This window comes from Pan troglodytes, chromosome 11 (assembly GCF_028858775.2).
Source record: "Pan troglodytes isolate AG18354 chromosome 11, NHGRI_mPanTro3-v2.0_pri, whole genome shotgun sequence".
Classification (NCBI taxonomy): Eukaryota; Metazoa; Chordata; class Mammalia; order Primates; family Hominidae; genus Pan; species Pan troglodytes.
The window spans coordinates 26,231,193-26,252,292 of NC_072409.2; the positions used below are offsets into that span (position 1 = coordinate 26,231,193).

The 21,100-nt window shown below is 37.2% G+C and overlaps 1 protein-coding gene across 35 annotated transcripts in view; it reads left to right on the forward strand.

Annotated features, from left to right (window-relative positions):
* PTBP3 (polypyrimidine tract binding protein 3) overlaps positions 1-21,100 on the forward strand; it is a 161,300-nt gene that overhangs the window by 130,280 nt on the left and 9,920 nt on the right. For all 35 annotated transcript variants that reach the window (XM_063787234.1, XM_063787231.1, XM_063787235.1 and 32 more), the window contains 3 exon segments: positions 14,738-14,815; positions 17,373-17,512; positions 18,171-18,204. In XM_063787234.1, the coding sequence (XP_063643304.1) occupies positions 14,738-14,815; positions 17,373-17,512; positions 18,171-18,204 (252 nt within the window).

Here is a 21,100-nt window from a genome sequence, read left to right on the forward strand (position 1 = left end):
TTTTGATTTCTGAATATAAAATATCAGAATGTTCATATCCTTTCTCATTAATGTTATTAGTAAATCCTTAGTCACTGCAAAATAATGTCTACGTCCTGAAAAAGTGATTCATCAGAGAGAGAACAATGCACTTTATATATTGTGTGAAAGTTTCTCTACTTCGCCTATCACTAATATTTGACACAGTTTCACTATTTACTTCTTTTTTCTTTTGGCTTCTGAAACACCACTCTCCTTACTTTCTTCCTACTTCACTGGCTGTTCCTTCTCTTTTAAAGGTTTCTCTTTACAGTTTCTAGGGCTGAGTCATAAGCACTATGTCCTTGCTTTTAGTGACATTTGTTATACCTATAGAAAAGCTTATAAAACACGTAAGTATATAAACACCCATGTGACTACCACCCAGGTTAAGAAATAAAATATTTATACATACTGAAGAAGCACCCCGTGTACCTTGCTTCATCACTTTTGTTCACTCTCCTTCCCCCAAGATAACCACAGTCCCAAATTTGATAATTATTCTCTTGCTTTTCTGTTTTCCTGTTGTTTTTTTACCACTCATTATATATCCCTAAATGCAACTTAAAAATTTTTTAAAGCATTCAATACTTTAAAGCATTAGAAAAAATTTAAAGCTGTATTTAGAACTTTACATAAATGGACTCATGCTGGTTTTCTTCTGTGACTTTATTTGCCCTGTATGTCTTTGGTGATTCATCCATATTCATACATGTGGCTGTTGCTCATTCATTCTCAGTACGGTCAAGTCTGTAGTATCCCATTGGAAGAATAATAGATCATGGTCTGTTTATCCATTTTATTGTTGATAAATAGTTTGGTTGTTTTAGTTTGATGCTACTATGAACATTCTTTCCTGCTGGACAAGAGTTTTCTCTAAGAAGTACATAGGAAAGGAATTGTTGGGTCATAGAGAACGTATTTCTTCAGTTTCATTACATAATGCCAGTTTTCAAAGTGATTGCACCAGTTTATAACTGCATTGTGAGATTAAAATAATTTTTTTAAGCCATCTCCTACTGAAAGGAGTGAGGTTTAAAAAAATTTTATTTTAGTGTGTGGTAAATGGTATCTTAACATAGTTTTCACTTGCATTTTCCTAATTACTAATGAGGTTGGACATATTTTTATTATTTATCCTCTCATACATTTTGTTTTATTTATTTATTTATTACACGAATAAGTTCTTTAGTGGTGATTTCTGAGATTTTGGTGCACCCATCACCCAAGCAGTGTACACTGTACCCAGTGTGTAGTCTTTTACCTCTCGCCCCCATCCCTGTGCAATTCTTTTGTCTGTTTTTGTGTTTTATTTCTCCTTTTTTTCTTACTTAGTTGTAGGAATTCATTATGTATTCCAGATACTAGTCCATTGTTTGTTATATGGGTTGCAAATAGTTTCTCCCAGTTTTGGCTTGTTGATTTATTCTCTTAATGATACTTTTACGTTGTCAAGTTTGTTTCTTATTTCCTTTACATTTGTGCTTTTTTGTGTGTCTTATTTAAGAAATCCTTTGTGATATAAGGTCATAAATATATTTACTTATATTCTAAAGTTTATGGTGTTTTAGTAATAATTTAAACTTTGAAATTAAATTTTGTCTGAAATTAAGTTGCAAGAGTAGTACAAAGAACTTCTGTGTATCTGTTATTCAGATTGCCCTATTGTTAATATCATGCCATATTTACTTATCATCTGAGTATTTATGTGTATGTATGTATATACATATATAATATATACACTACCTATATTTGTGTATGCATGTGTGTGTATATTTATTTTCTCCCACCTCCAAACCACTTGAGTAAGTTGCAGGTATGATGTCCCTTTATGTCTAAATTAATCATTGTGTATTTACTAAGAGCAAGGACATTCTTACTAAATACAGTTTAATTATCAAAGTTAGGAAATTAACATCTATACAGTCCTTTAATCCATAGACTTTTTGTTTTGAGATAGTCTTTCTCTGTCTTCGAGGCTAGAGTGCAGTGGCGTGATCATAGCTCATTGTAGCCTTGACCTTGGGCTCAAGCGATCCTCCTGCCTTAGCCTCCAAAGTAGCTAGACTGTAGGTGAACAACACTAAATCTGGCTTTTTTTTTTTTTTTTTTTTTTTTGTCATTTTTTTGTGGAGATGGAGTCTTGCTGTTTCAACCAGGCTAGTCTCAAACTCCTGGGCTCAAGTGATCCTCCCACCTCAGCCTCCCAAAGTGCCAGTTGTGAAAATAATGTCTTTTATGACAGAACGTTTTCTGGTAAAGATCCAAACAAGTATCGGGCTAATTTATTTGTCATGTCTCTTTCGAGTCATTTAATTCAGAACACTTCTTTATTCTGTGTCTTTCATAACTATTGTTATTTATTTATTTATTTATTTATTTATTTATTATTGAAACAGGGACTTAATCTGTTGCCCAGGCTGAAGTGCAGTGATGTGATCACAGCTAACTGCAACCTCAACCTCCAGGGCTCAAGCGATCCTTGTACCTCAGCCTCCTGGGTTCAAGTGATCGTTGTACCTCAGCCTCCTGGGTGTCTGGGACTACAGTCACTCACCATCATACCCGGCTAATTTTTATTTTTACTTTCTTGTAGAGACAGAGTCTCACTGTGTTGCCCAGGTTGGACTGTTGGATTTTTGAAGAGTCTAAGGAGGATATTTTTTGTAGAATGTCTTTCAATATAGATGTCTGGGTTTTCCTCATCATTGTATACATTTTTGAGCAGAAATACTGCAGAAATAATTTTGTGTCTTTCCTACTTCATTACATTAGGAGACACATGATGTTAATTTATCCTTTTTCTTGTGGTGTTAGCTTTGATCACTTATTAAAGTGGTCTTGCAGATTTCTTCCCTGTAATGTTACTATTCTTCCCTTTGTAACGAATTTACTGATTGAGATGATAAATACCCTGTTCTTACCACTTTTCACCTTTTCTTTTTCTTTTTCTTTTTTTTTTTTTTTTTTGAGACAGAGTCTCGCTCTGTCGCCCAGGCTGGAGTGCAGTGGTGTGATCTCGGCTCACTGCTAGCTCCGCCTCCGGGGTTCACACCATTCTCCTGCCTCAACCTCCCGAGTAGCTGGGACTACAGGCGCCCGCCACTACACCCGGCTAATTTTTTGTATTTTTAGTAGGATGGACTTTCACTGTGTTAGCCGGGATGGTCTCAATCTCCTGACCTTGTGATCCGCCCGCCTCAGCCTCCCAAAGTGCTGGGATTACAGGCGTGAGCCACCGCGCCCGGCCTACCTTTTATTTTTCACATCTGTTGCCAAAATTATTTGTTACTGTGATGGTTTCCATGAGATAATTTGCTAATTCCATCATTTCTTCTACCTTTATTAGCTAGCATTTTATTATAAAGAATGTTTTTCTTGGCTGGGTGCGGTGGCTTACATCTGTAATCTCTGCACTTTGGGAGGCCGAGGCGGGTGGGTCAATTGAGGTCGGGAGTTCAAGACCATCCTGGCCAACATGGTGAAACCCTGTCTCTACTAAAAATACAAAAATTAGCTAGGCGCGTGGTGGCACGTGCCTGTAGTCCCAGCTACTAGGGGGGCTGAGGCAGGAAAATTGCTTGAACCTGGGAGGCGGAGGCTGCAGTGAACCAAGATCCCGCTACTGTACTCCAGTCTGGGCGACAGAGCAAGACTCCATCTCAAAAAAAAAAAATGTTTTTCTTGACTGAGCACAGTGGCTCACACCTGTAATCCCAGCACTTTGAGAGGATGAGGTTTCTTATCATCACTTTCATTCATTTATTTCATGTCAGTAAGGACTCATAGATTCTTATTTTATTCTACAGGGTATAATTTCCTACTTCCGTTTTTCATTTTATGTTCAAATTGCCCCTGATTTGGCCAGTAGGAGCCCGTTCACACTGGCTCTGTGGCCTTTTGACATGCCACCGTCATAATTGGAGCACTCCCTTTCTTTCTAGCACTAGATATTCCACATCTTCTTTACCCAACCTGGCACTGGAATCAGCCATTTCTTCAATGAGCCCTGGTTTCTTTTAGGGGAAAATGGTATTTAAAAATCAATACCTAAACATTAGATGTGCTCATTGACAATAGGGCATGACTAAATGGACATGACTAGGACATGTGTGTATGTTTGCTTCATAAATATATGTTTCTGTGTGTGTGTGTGTTTTAAAAAACAAATTTTAACTGAAAATCCTGATTCCTATCCAGCACCCTTTACATATTGGTAACTCTTCAAGAATAAGAAATGTGATTCCTATTAGCCTCAACATGTTTACTTATTTGCTCAATCTTAAATTACACAGAAGTGGTTTCGGAATTGCAAACACATACTACTAACTTTAGTTTTTGTTTGTTTGTGTTTTTGAGGCAGAGTCTCGCTCTGCCCAGGCTGGAGTGCAGTGGTACAATCTGTGCTCGCTGCAGCCTTTGCCTCCTGGGTTCAAGCAGTTCTCATGCCTCAGCCTGCGAGTAGCTGGGACTACAGATGTGCCCCACCACACCCGGCTAATTTTTTTGTATTTTTTGTAGAGACAGGGTTTTGCCATGTTGGCCAGGCTGGTCTTGAACTCCTGACCTCAAGTGATCTGCCTGCCTCGGCCTCCCAAAGTGCTGGGATTACAGGTATGAGCCACTGTGCCCGGCCGAGCTTAGTACTTACAAGACTTGTTTTTCTGGGCATTGCTACCTTGGTCTAGTTGTCTTCTTTTGTCATTACCAGAAGTTTGAATCTCTGCTAAAGTCTTTTTTATCTTACTCTTCTTCAAGACTATCTTGGCAATTCTTGACCGTTTGTATTTCTTAAGCATTTTAAGATCAGCTTGTTGAGTTCCCAAAAAAAAAAGCAGCAGCAGTAGCTATTGGGGTTTTGATTGGGATTACATTGAATTTACAAATGAGTTGAAGATAATTGACATCATTACAATAGAATCTTCCAGTCTTTGAACATTGTGCATCTGTCCATTCATTTGGACTTTTTTTATTTTTTTATTTTTTGAGACAGGGTTTTGCTCAGTCGCCTAGGCTGAAGTGCATTGGTGCACTCATGGTTCACTGCAGCCTCGACCTCCAGGCTCAGGCAATCCTCCCACCTCAGCCTCCTGAGTAGCCAGGACCACAGGCACACATCACCATGCTCTGCTAATTAAAAAAAAAAATTTTGTAGAGGTAGGGTCCCTTTGTATTACCTAGATTGGTCTAAAACTCCTGGTCTCAAGTGATCCTCCAAACTCTGCTTCCCAAAGCACTAGGATTACCAGCGTGAGCCACTGCAGCCTGGATGTTTGTTCATGTCTCTCAGTAAAGTTGGGTGACTTTTCTCCTTAAAGATTTGCACATTTTTTGTTGCACTTATTCCTGAGAACCTTTTTTTTTTTTTTTTTGAGACAGAGTCTCACTCTGTTGCCCAGGCTGGAGTGCAGTGTCATGATCTCGGCTCACTATAACCTCTGCCTCCCAGGTCCAAGCAATTCTCTTGCCTCAGCCTCCCGAAGCTGGGACTACAGGCGCATGCCACCATGGTTTTTGTATTTTTAGTAGAGATGGGGTTTCACCGTCTTAGCTAGGATGGTCTTGATCTCCTGACCTCGTGATCCACCTGTCTCGGCCTCCCAAAGTGTTGGGATTACAGGTGTGAGCCACTGTGCCCTGCTATTCCTGAGAACTTCTTACTTTTACTTTTATTTTACATGGCATAGTGTGGTGTCTAAGAACCATACTTTCTGTATTCTGATTCTGGACCTATTATTTATGAGCTGTGTAATCTTGGGCAAGTTACTTAACTACTCTGCATTTCTCTTTCTTTCTATGTGTAATGTGTAACAGTTCTTAACTGGTAGGGTTGTGAAGATTAAATGTGCTCATGTACATGAAGAGTTTAAAATGATACCTAACATAAGCCCAATGTAAGTTTGAAGTATCATTATTGTTTTGTTTTCTAACTGTTGGTAATACAGAAGTACAACATTATTATCTCTTGATTTCATAACTCAGAAACCCTGATAAACTCTTATGAATTCCAGTAATTTGCCCGTGGATTCTTTTTACATTTCAGTACACATAGTCATATCATCTACAGATAATGTCAGTTTATATCCTCTCTTCTAATCCCTGGGGCTTTTTTTATTTTTTGAGACAGAGTCTCGATCTGTTGCCCAGGTTGGAGTGCAGTTGCACAATCTTGGCTCACTGCAACCTCTGCCTCCCGGGTTCAAGCAATTCTCATGCCTCAGCCTCCTGAGTAGCTGGGATTACAGGTGCCTGCCACCACGTCTAGCTAATTTTTTGAATTTTTAGTAGAGATGGGGTTTCACCATGTTGGCCAGCCTGGTCTCAAATGCCTCACCTCAAGTGATCCACCCACCTTGGCCCCCCAAAATACTGGTATTACAGACGTGAGCCACCTCGCCTGGCCTAATCCCTGGGACTTTAATTCTTTTTCTTGTTTAACTAAGATAGACCAAACTTCTAAAATTAATATAGAAATGGGAAAAGAAAGCATTTAGAGTAGAGCTGCTGAAAACTGTTTTTTTTTTTTTTTTTTTTTTAAGCTGTAAGACTTAATATAGAGCTGCAGTAATCAAGCCAGTTTGGTAATGTCAGAAGGATAGATATATAGATTAATGGAGCATATTAGAGAGGCTAGAAATAGATCCACAGATGTGGTCAATTGATTTTCAACAAAGTTGCCAATCTAATCCACTAGGGAAAGGGAAAGTCTTTCAACAAGTCGGTTTTGTATAAGTGGATATTGGTATTGGGGATAAAAAGTATTAACCATTATCCTGTCCATACTGACAAATTAAATTGAAATGGATCTTAGTCCTGTATGTAAAATTTGTTGCGTGGACCTGTAGTTCCAGCTATTCAGGAGGCCGAGGTTGAAGGATCACTTGAGCCCAGGAGTTCTGGGCTATAGTGCTCCGTGCTGATCAGATGTCTACACTTAAGTTCGGCATCAGTATCGTGACTTCCCAGGAGAGGAGGTCCACAAGGTTGCCTAAGGAAGGATGAACTGGTCCAGGTCAGAAACAGAGGAGGTCAAAACTCCCATGTAGATCAGTAGTGGTAGTGTGCCTGTGAATAGCCACTGCACTCCAGCCTGGGCAACATAGCAAGACCCTGTCTCTTAAAAACAAATACACTTATACCTATAAAATTTCCAGAAGAAGACATAGGAGAAAATCTTTGTAACCTGGAGATATGCAAAGTTTATTAGACCACAGAAAGCACAAACAATAAAAGGAAATAATTTACATATTGTACATCATAATTTTAGTGCTCTGCTGCTTGAAAGATAAAACCAAAAGGCAAACATTACTCACTCCAAGTTGGCAAAACCTCTGGCTCCTACCTAGCCTGGTGATTTGTGAAATTTAAAAATGTTGCTGGGTGCAGTGGCCAGCACACCTGTAGTTCCTGTTACATGGGAGGCTGAGGCAGGAGGATTGTTTGAGCTGAGGCTTGAGTGTGCTCTAATCAAGCCTGTGAATAGCTGCTGTACTCCATTTCAGGCAACACAGTCAGACCCCATCTCTAAAAAATATATAAATTAATTAAAATGTGATTTAATATTAGGTGTTAATTAAACACAAATGTTCATAGCAGTTTTATTTATAATAGCCAAAATCTAGAAGTATTCTACTAACAGTTGAATAGATAAAAGTGGTCCTTCTATGCAATCAAGTACTATTCAGCAATAAAAAGGAATAAAGTAGTGATAAAGGCAAAGGGATTATGCTGAACAAGAGAAGCCAGACAGAAGGGAACACCTATTGTATAATTCTGTTTGTATATATTTCTATAAAATGCAAACTAATCTATAGTGTGAGAAGGATCAGTGGTTGCCTGAGGACAAGGTTTGGAGAGAGGGAGATTGCAGAGGGACATGAGAAAATTTTCAGGAATGATGGGAATATTTGTTATCTTGATTGTGATGATAATTTCACATGCTTTAAATATACAATCATGCATTGCTTAACCACAGGGATACGTTCTGAGAAACGTGTCATTAGGTGGTTTTGTTGTGTACTTAAACAAACATAGATGTTATAGCCTACTAAACACCTAGGCTGTATGGCATGTTACCATAATGTATACTATAGGCAGCTATAACATATGGTAAGTATTTGTGTATCTAAACATAGAAAGGGTACAGTAAAAATACAGTATAAAAGATCAAAATGGTACACCTGTATAGGGCACTTCCTATGAGTAGAGGTTGCAGGACTGGAAGTAATATTTTTATTTCCTTAATAATAAATTAGCCTTAGCTTGCCCGGGCATGGTGGCTCACCCCTGTAATCCCAGCACTTTGGGAGGCCAAGGCAGGTGGATCACTTGAGGTCCAGAGTTTGAGACCAGCCTGGCCAACATGATGAAACCCCATCTGTACTAAAAATACAAAAATTAGCTGGGCGTGGTGTAGGGCTTCTGTAATCCCAGCTACTCGGGAGGCTGAGGCAGGAGAATTGCTTGAACCCAGGAGGCGGAGTCTGCAGTGAGCCCAGATTGTGCCACTGCACTCCAGCCTGGGCGACAAAGTGAGACTCTGTTTAAAAAAATAATAATAAAATAAAAAACAAACAAATAAATAAAATAACCTTAGCTTACTACAACTTTCTAACTTCATAAACTCTTAATTTTATTTTTAACTTTTGACTCTTTCGTAATAATACTTACCTTGAAACACAAGCACATTGTGTAGAAAATATTTTTGTTTACAAGCTGTACAAAAATATTTTTTCTTCGTAGCCTTATTCTGTAAACTTTTTTCTATTAAACTTTTTTCAACTTTTAGTTTTTTGTTAAAAACTAAGACACATACACACGTTAGCCTAGGCCTACACAAGGTCAGGATTGTCAATATCGCTGTCTTCTACTTCTACATCTTGTCCCACTGGAAGGTCTTCAGGGACAGTAAACATGCATGAAGCTGTCATCTCCTATAATGACAATACTTTCTTATGGAATACCTCCTGAAGGACCTGCTTGAAGCTGTTTTACGGTTAAGTTTTAAGAAAAAAAAAAACAAGTAGGAGTACACTCTAAAATAACAATAAAAAGTATAGTATAGTATATACTATATAATAAAAGTATAGTATGTATATAAACCAATAACGTAATTCTTTATTATCAAGTATTATATACTGTACACAATTTTATTTTCTGTACTTTTATAGAGTTTTATTCCAGCATCACTACAAACATATGAGGAATATGTTGCACTACAGTGTTACAATGGCTATAACATTACTGGGCAATAGGAATTTTTCAGTTCCATTATAATCATATGGGACCACCATTGTATATGTGGATCATTGACCGCTCCGCTGCACATGACAGTATATCAAAACTCATCACATTGTACATAGATAGATATACATAATATAGTACATACACATGTATATATGTACATTGTATTCTATATAAGTTAGAAAATAAATTAAGTCAAATCATTTTACTCTAATGCTGACTACCCTCCAAAGGTTTCTGTTTCTTTTGGAGTGGATGCCCCCATCTTTACATGGGATTACAAGGCCCTATACCATCTTTTTTCTTTTTGACAAATCTTTTTTTGTGCTCCCCTACTTCATCCTTCTACCCCTCAGTACCGAAATCCCTATTGTTTGTCAGACATATTAGGTGTGTTCCAACCTCCAGATCGTTCCACTTGTTATTTCTTCTGCCTGGAGTACTTTTCTCCCAGGTACACTGAGAGAGATTTTTCTCATCTGCCTCCTTTGACCTGTCTTGACAAGGTCTTCCTCAGAACTCTCCTGATCGATCCTTCCTTCCCTCCCTCCCTCCCTTCCTCCCTTCCTTCCTTCCTTTTCTTCTTCCTCCTCTCCCCTCCCCTCCCTCTCTTCTTTTCTTTTCTTTTTTCCTCTCTCTTTCTTTTCTTTTCTTTCAACAGATCTCTCTCACTCTGTTACCCAGGCTGGAGTGCAGTGGTGCAACCATGCCTCACTGCAGCCTGGAACTCGTGGGCTCAAGCAATCCTTCCACCTCAGCCTCCTGAGTAGCTGGGAATACAGGCAGATACCACCATGCCTGGCTAATTTCAAAGTTTTTATAGAGAGGCGGGGTCTCACTATGTTTTCCAGGCTTCTCTTGAACTCTTGGCCTGAAGTAACCCACCCACCCTCCTAAAGTGCTGGGATTCTAGGTGTGAGTCACTATGCCCAGCCTGTTTTTTTCCATAGTAATTGTCACCTTACATGCCATACAATTAACTTATTGCATATTCTGTGTATTGTTTATTCTGTTTTTAATCTCTCATACTTCACCAGGGCAGACTTGGGGAGTAGGATGCCTATTCAGTTTACTAATATTTCCTAATTCTGGAAGCAAAATAACCATGCAAACAATATTTGCTGAATAAATGTTTATTATTCTGTTTTTTCCACTACTGGTTTGAAGTTTAGCACTGCTTCTGTTTTTATCTAGATTTTTAACTTTCAAACATTTTACCAAAATCTAATGTTAATTAATAGCTGTACCTTTTCTTACATAATAGAAGAAATTAGGACACTTGGACTCCTTTTGCCTCCTCCTTACCTGTGATGTTATTATATTTTTATGTTATTTGACTTTAGTCTTGGCAATTTGTTGTTATTGTTTTGTACAATCAGTGATTAAACCATATATAACTCTTTAGGCTTTTCATTCCTTCTTGCAACTCAGACATGCCATCTGAAAACACTTATATTCTGCCTGAAGGATCCTTTTTAGTATTTCACTTAGGAAAGGTCTATGGTAACATATTTGAAGTTTTTATTTGCCCCAAAATATCTTTCTTTTTTTAATCAATTTTAAGAGTTATTTTTGCTGAGTATAAAGTTGTAGGTTGACAGGTATTTTTTCTTTCAGCGTATTAAAGATACCATTCTGTGGTATTCTGATGTCCATTGTTGCTCTTAGAAAGTCAGTTGTCAAGCTAACTGCTGCTCTGTTTTTTCTGGCTGTTCTTTAGGGATTTTCCTTTTTGGTGTCCTTTTTCTTTTGTGTACTTTCAGTATGATGTATTCATTTAAGGATTTATTTTTATTCTAATTGGAGCTCATTGGGCTTCTTGAGTCAGTGGATTGTTTGTTAGTTTTAGTGGTTCTAGAAATTATCCTTTCATATATTCCCCCTTAACACTATTTCTCTCCTGCCTTTCTGGAGCTTTGATTAGACATGTTATACCCCTATACTGTCCTCAGTGTGTAAAACTTAACTTTTCTTTCTGAGCTGCATTTGGAATAATTCTTAGGACCTAACTTTCCGTTCACTGATGACGCTCTTCAGCTTGGTTTAATTGTTGTTAAATCTGTCCTATAATTTTAGATCTTAGCAATTGTGGCTTTCATTTCTAGAAATTTTATTTGGTTCATTTTTAAAAAGTGTCTCCTGTACTACAGATTTTTTTTTGTATGTCTTTTTTCAAACATACTATTTAAATCTTCATCTGCTTAATTTAGTATCTCAGATTTTTTGCAATTTTCTTTCTGCTTAGATATTTCTGACTTTTTGGGTTTTTTTGTGGGGGAGGGTGGGGATGAGTTATTCACTTTACTTGGAGAATTAATTATGATTGTCCTTTGAGGCTCAGGATTAAGGTGTTTGTTCCTCCAGAGAGAATTTGCTTGCCTGCAGCATTAAAGGCTCTACGTTCAGGATCATTTCAACCTAAATTCATAGCTTGATTTTCCTTTGGACTTCCAAGAAATGTAAATTTGGACTGTAAATTTTTGTGAAAGCTTCCTTTTGGTTAGAACTTTTCAGGGGACTTTTCTCCCTTCTCTGCTGGTCACAAAGCAAACCTTCCTTGTAGTCTTTTGAAGATGGGAGGAATAGTAGATAGGGTAGGTTATTTTCAGCTTATTAATAGGTTAATGCAGTGAGAGTATCCTGTTGACTTCTCACTGTGGGCTAACCCTGGGATTTGCTTCTGGCCTGCTACCCCATGAGCTGATCAAACCAAAGCTCAGTGTCACAGGGTTAGAGTTTGGGCCTAGTTACTCCTTATAATCTCGGCAACTTTTAGGTTTTTTAAAGAAAGTCTTTATACTTGTTCATTGAGCGTTTTTCTGCGGTAAGGTTAGTTTATGTTAATTATTCTCCAATTTAGACATTAAGCTTGTTTCTTTAGGATTTTGCTATTTCAAATAACACTGTGATAAACTGATTTCATAGGTTAAAATGTTATCTTATGTATTAATTCGTATTGCCTTGGTTGCTATCATGGTGGTACATTTTCCAAATGTGAAGAATCCGTTCTTATTCGGATCTGAAACATTTTTCTTAAAGGTTTGTGTAATTGCCTCATTCTGAAATGAAGATATGAATCCACTGTCTAACAGGTTACTTTGCTATATGATGTTTCTGTTTCTGCTCATTTAGGGAGTGTGGATTATATAGACACTTGAAAAATGTGTGTTTTGTCAAATTTTAGCAAATGTTCTTATTAATCTTATTTTACATGGAAACAGTTATTCAAATTTGGTCTTGATAATTGTTTGCCAGTCCTTTTATGTATTTCTATTTAATGTTCTATGATAGTTATCTCAAAATCTTTCCTCATTTCTCTCAAATCTACTGCTTGCTAGAGCTCTCTCTGCTCACCCCTTCTGTAGCCATCTGTGTTAGCCACTTTGCTGTCCTTTACAACTACTCCCCCTCATCAGTGGTTGATAGAAATTAATGTTTATTTCTCTCCATGCCTCGGCAGCTGTGAATAAGCTCTTGCAGCCATCCTCCACTTGCCTTTTTTATCTAGGGCCCACGCTAAAGATCCACTCCTTTTTGAGACATGGCATTCTTGGGGCAGAGAGTCAAGAATAAGGGAGCAGATATAAACCCTTAATGCCATTTAAAGGCTCTGTGTAGAAGTAACATGTGTCATTTCCACCAGTATTCTTTGGGAAAAACATGACATGATCAAGCCCAGTGTGAACTGCATGGAAATATGTGCTCTTCCACCTAAAGGCATTGCAAGTCATGTTTGGCCAGTTATATAGAAGGGGGCAAGTGAATATTTGGCAACAATAATACAATATCCACCGTATCTCTCCTTATTGTTTAACTTTGTTTTTAGCCTTTCTAGTGTAGATGTTCATAATTGCTTGTGTCTATCTTGAGGCCTCTTTGTGAAGTCTTCCTTTGCGCCTTTAATACAGTGTTTTCTGTTGTAAAAATGAATCATTTTACCTATGATCTTGAGCTTGCTTGTGTGTAGGTTTAGCAAAGACAAAATCTTGTCTGCTTTGTTCAGACTCCTCACTAGAATGCTTAGCTCATGATATGCTCTCAACATGTATTTGTTAAATGGATTTCACTCTCCCTTCTTACTTCATCAGTTATTCTGTCAGTGACTCTCGTTTTTTGAATCTCAGTGTCAATTCTCTGGGCTAATTCTATCCCTGCAGTCTCTTGTGACTGTATTTTCTTGAATTACTATAATTAGTCACATATTTAATAAATTATATTAAATAATTCTTTTTAATGAAGAAAATAAAATTATATGAGTTTTTAACTCCTGGAAAATAGAGCCTACATACTTGTGCCTATAAATACAGTCATCTCCCTATCATTGAAAAAGCAAACTCCCCCCTTTGAGGTTTGCAGTCCAACCTCTCACTATTTCTGTAATACTGTTGTTTTACCTTTTTCATTTCTCATTCTCTGTGCCCTATATTGAAGGTCCTCCCCATCCCCCTTTTGAAACTATTCCTCTAGATTCTGAGGTACTATAATTCCTTGTTTTTTTCCTGTTTGTAGGGCTAGTCTCTTCCTCTTTTCTGTAGGATATTCCCTTTCCTTCTATTGCTTAAGTGTACCTATACCCCCAGGCTGTATCTTTAGCCTTCTTCATTTCTTGTCTTGTGCTCTTTTTAAGTGGAGCTCTCATTTGTATGGCTTTCACATTTATTTCTACACAGGTAATTCACAAATTTATGTGTTTACTTACAATAATCTGAGTTTGCGCCCTTATTTCCACTTTTGGCCATTTCTATTTGAATATCTCATCATCATCTTAAATTTGATGTTCCCCCAAACCAAATTAATCATTTGTCTGCTAAAACTGACTCTCCATTGGAACTCCCGTTTTTGTTGATGATATACAGTCAACAGGCTTCTTAAAGGAAAGAGAAGACCAGCATTTGTTTAGCATTTAGTACACACTAAGTACTGTGCTTCTTCAATTACATAATATCTGGCTCAGGTTTTACCTCCAGTGAAAACTTCTCTGACCAGTCACAGTGAATCCTCTGTGATCACTTCTTATTCCAATTGTAATATATTTGAATTTGTACCTTTCGACCCTCATCATGAATCTCCTATAATTCGTACTTGTAGTTTGTAAGCCTCTCAAAGGCAAGGATTTTAACTCATTTTTTTTAAAATCAGCATAGTTACCCCACAGATACAGATTTAATAACATTTAGTAAGTAACTGATTTTTCATTATGAAATATTGCTCTAAATAAGAGAAAGAATCTCAGGCTAGTCCAAAACTAAATCATAGCTAAACTGTACTCTTGGTCCTTGAACCCAATTGAAAGGGGTTAGCCTTTGGAAGTGGCAGAGGCTCTTTTTATACGTTAAAGATCACTTGTTGAACAGATCTTTACTCCGTAACAGAATCTCTTTCTTAGTAATATACTTTCATAGAGCCATTTTATATTGCTTTGATAACGATATTTATAGAAGGTAGTGTGTTTACTTTAGCTTCTCTTTCCCATTAGGTGCACCAGGTATAATTTCTTCACCATATGCAGGGGCTGCTGGATTTGCCCCAGCCATTGGATTTCCTCAAGCTACAGGTGATTCTTTTAAGTTGGATTTGAAATGACTTTTAATGAAGTTGTATATTTTCTAGGAACTTACCAAGATGAAGAATGTTATCATATTTGAAGAATTTACCATAAAGCATTATGCATATCAGCTGTAGAAGTGTAGTGATTTGTATGATATATAGCTTCCTTGTTATTTACAAATTATTCTCTCTGGTCCTATTTTTAATTCCAATAATCAGTATGTGTTCTGCATCATTTATGTTTGCTTTTGGCACAAATAACTATAGGCTAACTACATTAAATAACCTTAGATTTGCCTTTCCAGTTGTTATATAAAATGTATAAGCTGCTCTGTCTTTACTGATAAACTTATCAATTATGTGTTGAACAGACCTGTCTTATCTTTGGGCCTTCAATGCCTTTGACAGTACTCGACAAATAATATGCAGTCATACTATACATTCACTATTCATCTTTGGAAAACCTTTTGTCATTATGGGTTTTGAAGATTACGATAGAGGGGTATGCATGCTGTTTATTTCAGGGGATATATATTTTGTCTCTTTAGCTAATGGAGGTAATTAAGAGATAGGAGTTGATTAATACATTGATAATGATTCCCATTATTTTCAAAACAGTAAACAAAATGAATTTGATTATAATTTAAGGAAAAGAGAAAATGTTACTTTATGGTTTTATCTCTGGTGTCTAAAGAAAACACTGAGGTTGGTGATTAGGGGAATGACAGTGGTAAGCCTACTCCACATATTTCCAACTTAAACTGATTCATGACTGTAACTACATTTTAAATTGCAACATAGCTGCTTTCTGGCAGTAATCTTTATATTCTAACCTTTGAATTCTGGGAATTTTAACTACTCTCTCTCTCTTTTTTTTTTTTTTTGTTGTTGTTGTTGTGAGACAGATAGCTCACTCTGTTGCCCAGGCTGGAATGCAGTGGTGCAATCTTGGCTTACTGCAACCTCCACTTCCTGGGTTCAAATGATTCTCATGCCTCAGCCTTCTGAGTAGCTGGGACTAGAAGTGCATGTCACCACGCCCAGCTAATTTTTGTATTTTTAGTAGAGGTAGGGTTTCGCCATGTTGGCTAGGCTGGTCTCAAACTCCTGGCCTCAAGCGATTAGCCTGCCTCAGCCTCCCAAAGTGCTGGGATTAAAGGGTGAGCCACTGCACCTGGCCAATAACTACTCTCTTTTTGATGGAGAGGATGGAGTTAACAGAAAGAGTGATATGAAGGTTGAGGTTTTAAATTTTACCATCTTGGTGGTTTTTAGTATATCTTAACATATGTTTAATTAAGTGAATATTCTACCTATTATGTTAAAAACATAGTTTTATTTATTTGAAGCTCCTCAAGGTTTAACAATTGGTGGACATTTTGATATGTTTTCCCTCATTTTGGATATTTCTTTTAGATATACTCTATATATAAATATTAATTAATATTAAGAAAGATGAAAAGTGAATAAAAGAGGGCTTCTGACTTGATAAGACTTTTAAGCTGATAGAAGATACACACACACACACCCCCCCTACAGTGTAGCTCAACTGTGCTCTTAGCTCATGAATAACAGACATACAAACAGCAAAAGTTATGCAAAAGTCAGGGTTGGACTGGAGGGGCATGGGAATATGTCATGTGAAGGCTGTTGATTTCGTGCAGTAGTATTCAGCCTGAGAATGTGGTCTGCACAGTTTTAAAATTCAGCAGTATGGATGATGGTAGTTATGACCTTCTTAGATTATCAAGCAGAATAGGCTGAATGTAAAATATATTATAATTTAATTACATGATTTGTGGTGAAGTGGTCAGACTGTTTATTTTAAAGAGTCATTAAATTAAGGAATTGGTTCATTTTGCATAAACTAGAGGTTTTACCTTAGACAGGTTTTAAGCTGAGAACACAAAATAGTGGGAAAGTGTGCTGTTTTAAGTATAGTGTCAGTATTCTGGTGTTACTGAGCTTTCAGGATTTCCATATACCTAGAGAAGTAGAGAGCTCAGAACATTTCTGCTACAAAAGAATATTGAATTCTGTAAATATCTATTTTGGTCAGAATAAAATTTAATATAGCATTTTATACAGTCACAAAATGTTTTTCCCATATAAAATGTCATATAGCACTACCTAGCATGCATGTTTTTGACTTCTGCTGAAGGACTTTAAAAAAATACATATCTGATTTTATGGTAGAAGTCAGTATGAAAAGCATATACACTTGATAGAAGGGTGTTAGGATATATCTATTGTAAGAAACAGAGGGAGTGTTTGTAGTTGATAGACCCTCTGAAAAGCCTAATAGCGTTAGGCCCAGTGAGTTCAGTTACTCTGCAGAGTACTGTGTGGATAATAGAGCACTAAGTATAGTAATGTCAATAGATGAGGAGCTCAGCTTGCAGACAGACTCTGTAGGGCAGAAAACTGGCCTTCAGTATCTTTATGGTAGCCTTGACACATTTTCTTTCGGTATTTTTCCTTTCCTCTTTATTTACTTAAATTGTATCAAGTGTTACAGTTCTTCAAATAATTAGAATATGAAATGCTTTTGGTATTTTTAAAAGGTCTATCAGTTCCAGCTGTTCCTGGAGCTCTTGGTCCTCTCACAATCACCTCCTCTGCTGTCACTGGAAGGATGGCCATTCCTGGGGCTAGTGGTATACCAGGAAATTCTGTTCTACTCGTCACAAATCTCAATCCTGATGTGAGTTGAAAAGTATTATATGTAAATAGTCTTTCAGGAGAAGGTATAGTAGCACTTTTTTCTTTCTTTCTTTCTTTCTTTTCTTTTCTTTTCTTTTCTTCTCTCTTCTCTTCTCTTCTCTTCTTTTCTTTTCTTTTCTTTTCTTTTCTTTTCTTTTCTTTTCTTTTCAGAAAGGATTTTACTCTGTTACTCAGGCTTCAGTGTGGTGCTGCATTCACTCACTGTGACCTCTGCTTCCTGGGCTCAAGTGATCCTCCCACCTCAGGCTCTCAGGTAGCTAGGACTACAGGTGCCCACTACCACGCCTGGCTAATTTTTTTTTTTAATTCTTTTGTAGAAACAGGATCTTGCTATGTTGCCCAGGCTGGTCTCAAGCTCCTGGGCTCAAGCGACACACACCTCAGCCTCCCAAAGTGCTGGGATTACAGGTGTGAGCCACCATGCCTAGCCATGGTAGCTTCTGATCCAGGGTTGTATTCAAATTAAAATGCTTAAGTTTGTTTTAAGAACTTCTATTAAAATTCATCACTAGTATATACAGAAGAAGCATATAAAACCATGCTTTAAAATAAAATCAACTGCCATTACAGTATAAATAAACTTATTTTCAATTTTTACTTAAATTGTCAGACACTTAACTTTGTGTTACCCTTTACAGCTTATCACACCACATGGGCTTTTTATCCTATTTGGTAAGTTCATTTTTGCTATTTTATTATTGTCTACAGGTGTGAATTGAGCACATTTCACTTTTTTAGTAATATGTATTGATTACTTCTGTGTGCCAAGTATTGTGCTGACACTGAGGATAAAACAGTGAATAAGACTTAGTAAGTAATTACAATGATGATTTATAGTATGGGAAATATAGGTTTTGTAAAGGGAGTGTAACGCAGGGAGACCTAACCTAGCAGAGGGACTCAATAGAAATGATAGTTAAGCTGACTTGTTCAACATGAGTAAGAATCAGCCAGGCAGAAAGGGAGGGCAATGTCTTCACAGGGGAGGGGAGAGGGGAGAGATGGGTCCTGGTGCATGGAAGTGAAGGAAGCCCAGTGGTGAGCATAGGCAAGCATAATGGAGACCTGGTGAAGGTGGACAGCTGCGTAGGGTCACAATCGTGAAGAGCTGTTAAAAGCTTTGTTAAGGAATTTGGTTTTTACCTAAGAACAATCGGAAGCCATTGAATAATTTTAAGGCAAGAGAGTGGTATAATGCGATTCAGGTTTTAAAAATAGTCTCTAAACTTTCGAACAGCATAGAAATATGAGAACAATGAAATAAGCAATATTTACTATTTTAAAGATATTTATTAAGGACAGTTTATTTTTCCATAAAACATGATTAACATCTAATGAGCAGTATGATTAATATGCTTTGATATTACTAAAAATCCTTGTTTTCATTTTGATTCAGTAATCCAAGGGTAGATTATTTCACTACTTGATTTTAATGGTTGTCATAGCTGAAGAAGATAAATCATAAATATATATAATCTAAATGCAGGGGTTTCATTGTTGCTGTACTTCAATAATTATTTCATTTTTTTTTCATGTAATCCACCAATTTTTGTCATGTTTTATCTAGAAAAGTTAGATTTTTTCCCCTTAAATCAGTGGATCTTGAAAACTGTTATATTTGAATATGTCTAACAAATAGAGTTAAAACTCACTGATATGCTTCATTTGTAAGATTTTTAAAATAAGATAGAAAACTGTTTCCAAATTTTTTGAATGTGATAGTTTTAGAGACAGGGTCTCACTGTTTCCCAGGCTGGAGTGCAGTGGTGTGATCATAGCTCACTGTAGTCTCAAACTCTTGGGCTCAAGCAGTTGTCCTCCCTCAGCCTTCCAAGTAGCTGGGATTATAAGTGCAAGCCACAACACCAGGCTGATAGGTTTTTTTTAATGGAATTTTTTTCAGATGTAATTTACAACCATACAGTTTACCTGCTTTGGGTTTACAACTCAAGATTTTTGTAAATTCACAGTTGTGTGGCCATCACCACAGTCCAATTTTAGAAAATTTTCAACGCCCGAGAGAAATTCCTCATGCTCATATGCAGTCACTATAAAAGTTTTTATTAATGATTGATGCATGTAATTTTCAGTAATAAAATCAAGTATTAATAATACATTTTAATATGACTCTTTTCTAGCCAAAGCATGTTTCATACCAAAAGTAGTTAATTTCTCACTCATTTAAAAAACAGCTGGGTGCACTGCAGCTCATGCCCGTAATCCCAACACTTTGGGAGGCCAAGGCAGGAGGATCAGATTGTTTGAGACCAACCTGGGCCAGATAGTGAGACCCCATCTCTACAAAAAATAAACACCCACATTTTGCAAAACAAATGGTATATGTTTAGTTTTTAAAGAATAGTTACATCACCATTGTGTTATTTCTGAGAAAGGTAGCAAATTCGGAATGCTTGTGTCCATTTTAAATTTTTAAAGTGCCATTAGTATGATAATGATGTAACTATTGAAAGATTTTTTTTTTTGAGACAGGGTCTTATTCTATTGCCCAAGCTGGAGTGCAGTGGCACAATCTTGGCTCACTGCAACCTCTACCTCCCAGGTTCAAGCAATTTTCCCACCTCAGCCTCCCGAGTAGCTGGGACTACAGGTGTGCGCCACCAGGCCTGACTAATTTTTGTATTTTTTGGTAGAGACGGGGTTTCCCCATGTTGGCCAGGCTGGTCTCGAATTCCTGACCTCAAGTGATCCACCCACCTCGGCCTCCCAAAGTGCTGGGATTATAGGTGTGAGCCACTGTGCCCTGCTGAAAGATCTTATTTTTATAATATTGATGATACTCTGTAGCACATAAACTGAAATATAATGTAATACACTGGATGAAAAAATCGAGTGAGACTGGAATTGACTTCGTAGAACCTGTTGGCTTTAATTTTATCTATATATTAAAAATTCAAAAACTGTAGTTTTTTAATATTGGTTTATATAAACAGATTAGTATAGATAAGAGTTTGATTATTATCTTTCCATACCCCAGTGAATCACTTTACCCATCCTTTAGGATATGGGACCCACTTTGGGGAACACTAGGGTAGAAAAATCGAGGGTAATAAGATCAGTTAGGATCAATTAGGTTGTCCTAATTGTCCCAGTGTGAAATGGTGTTGATAGCTTTGATGGTAGCGAGGATTGGGAGAGGTGGACAAATATGAGCGATATTTAGACCATAGAATCAATGGGTGCTGGTGATTGATTGGGTGGGTGTCAGGGTTTGAGGAAAGGAAGAAGTCAAAAGATGACTCCCAGGTGTCTGGCTGGAGCAACCGTGTGAATGATGGTATTTATCTACAGCTTTAGTGAGCACTGGGAGTGGGGAGAGGAAAGGGGGGATGAATCATTTTGGGACATAATAAGTTTAGAGTGTTGATGGGACATCCAAGTGAAAAAGAGTAAGTACATGAATAGATCTGGAACTTTGGAAGAGATAAAAATTTGCAAGTGTATGTATGGAATTGCCAAGGGAGAGTATATAGTATAAGAAATGCCTTCTTTAAGTATATTAGTAAAATTAATTAAACACAACACAATCAGACGTTAAACACAGTGTTTT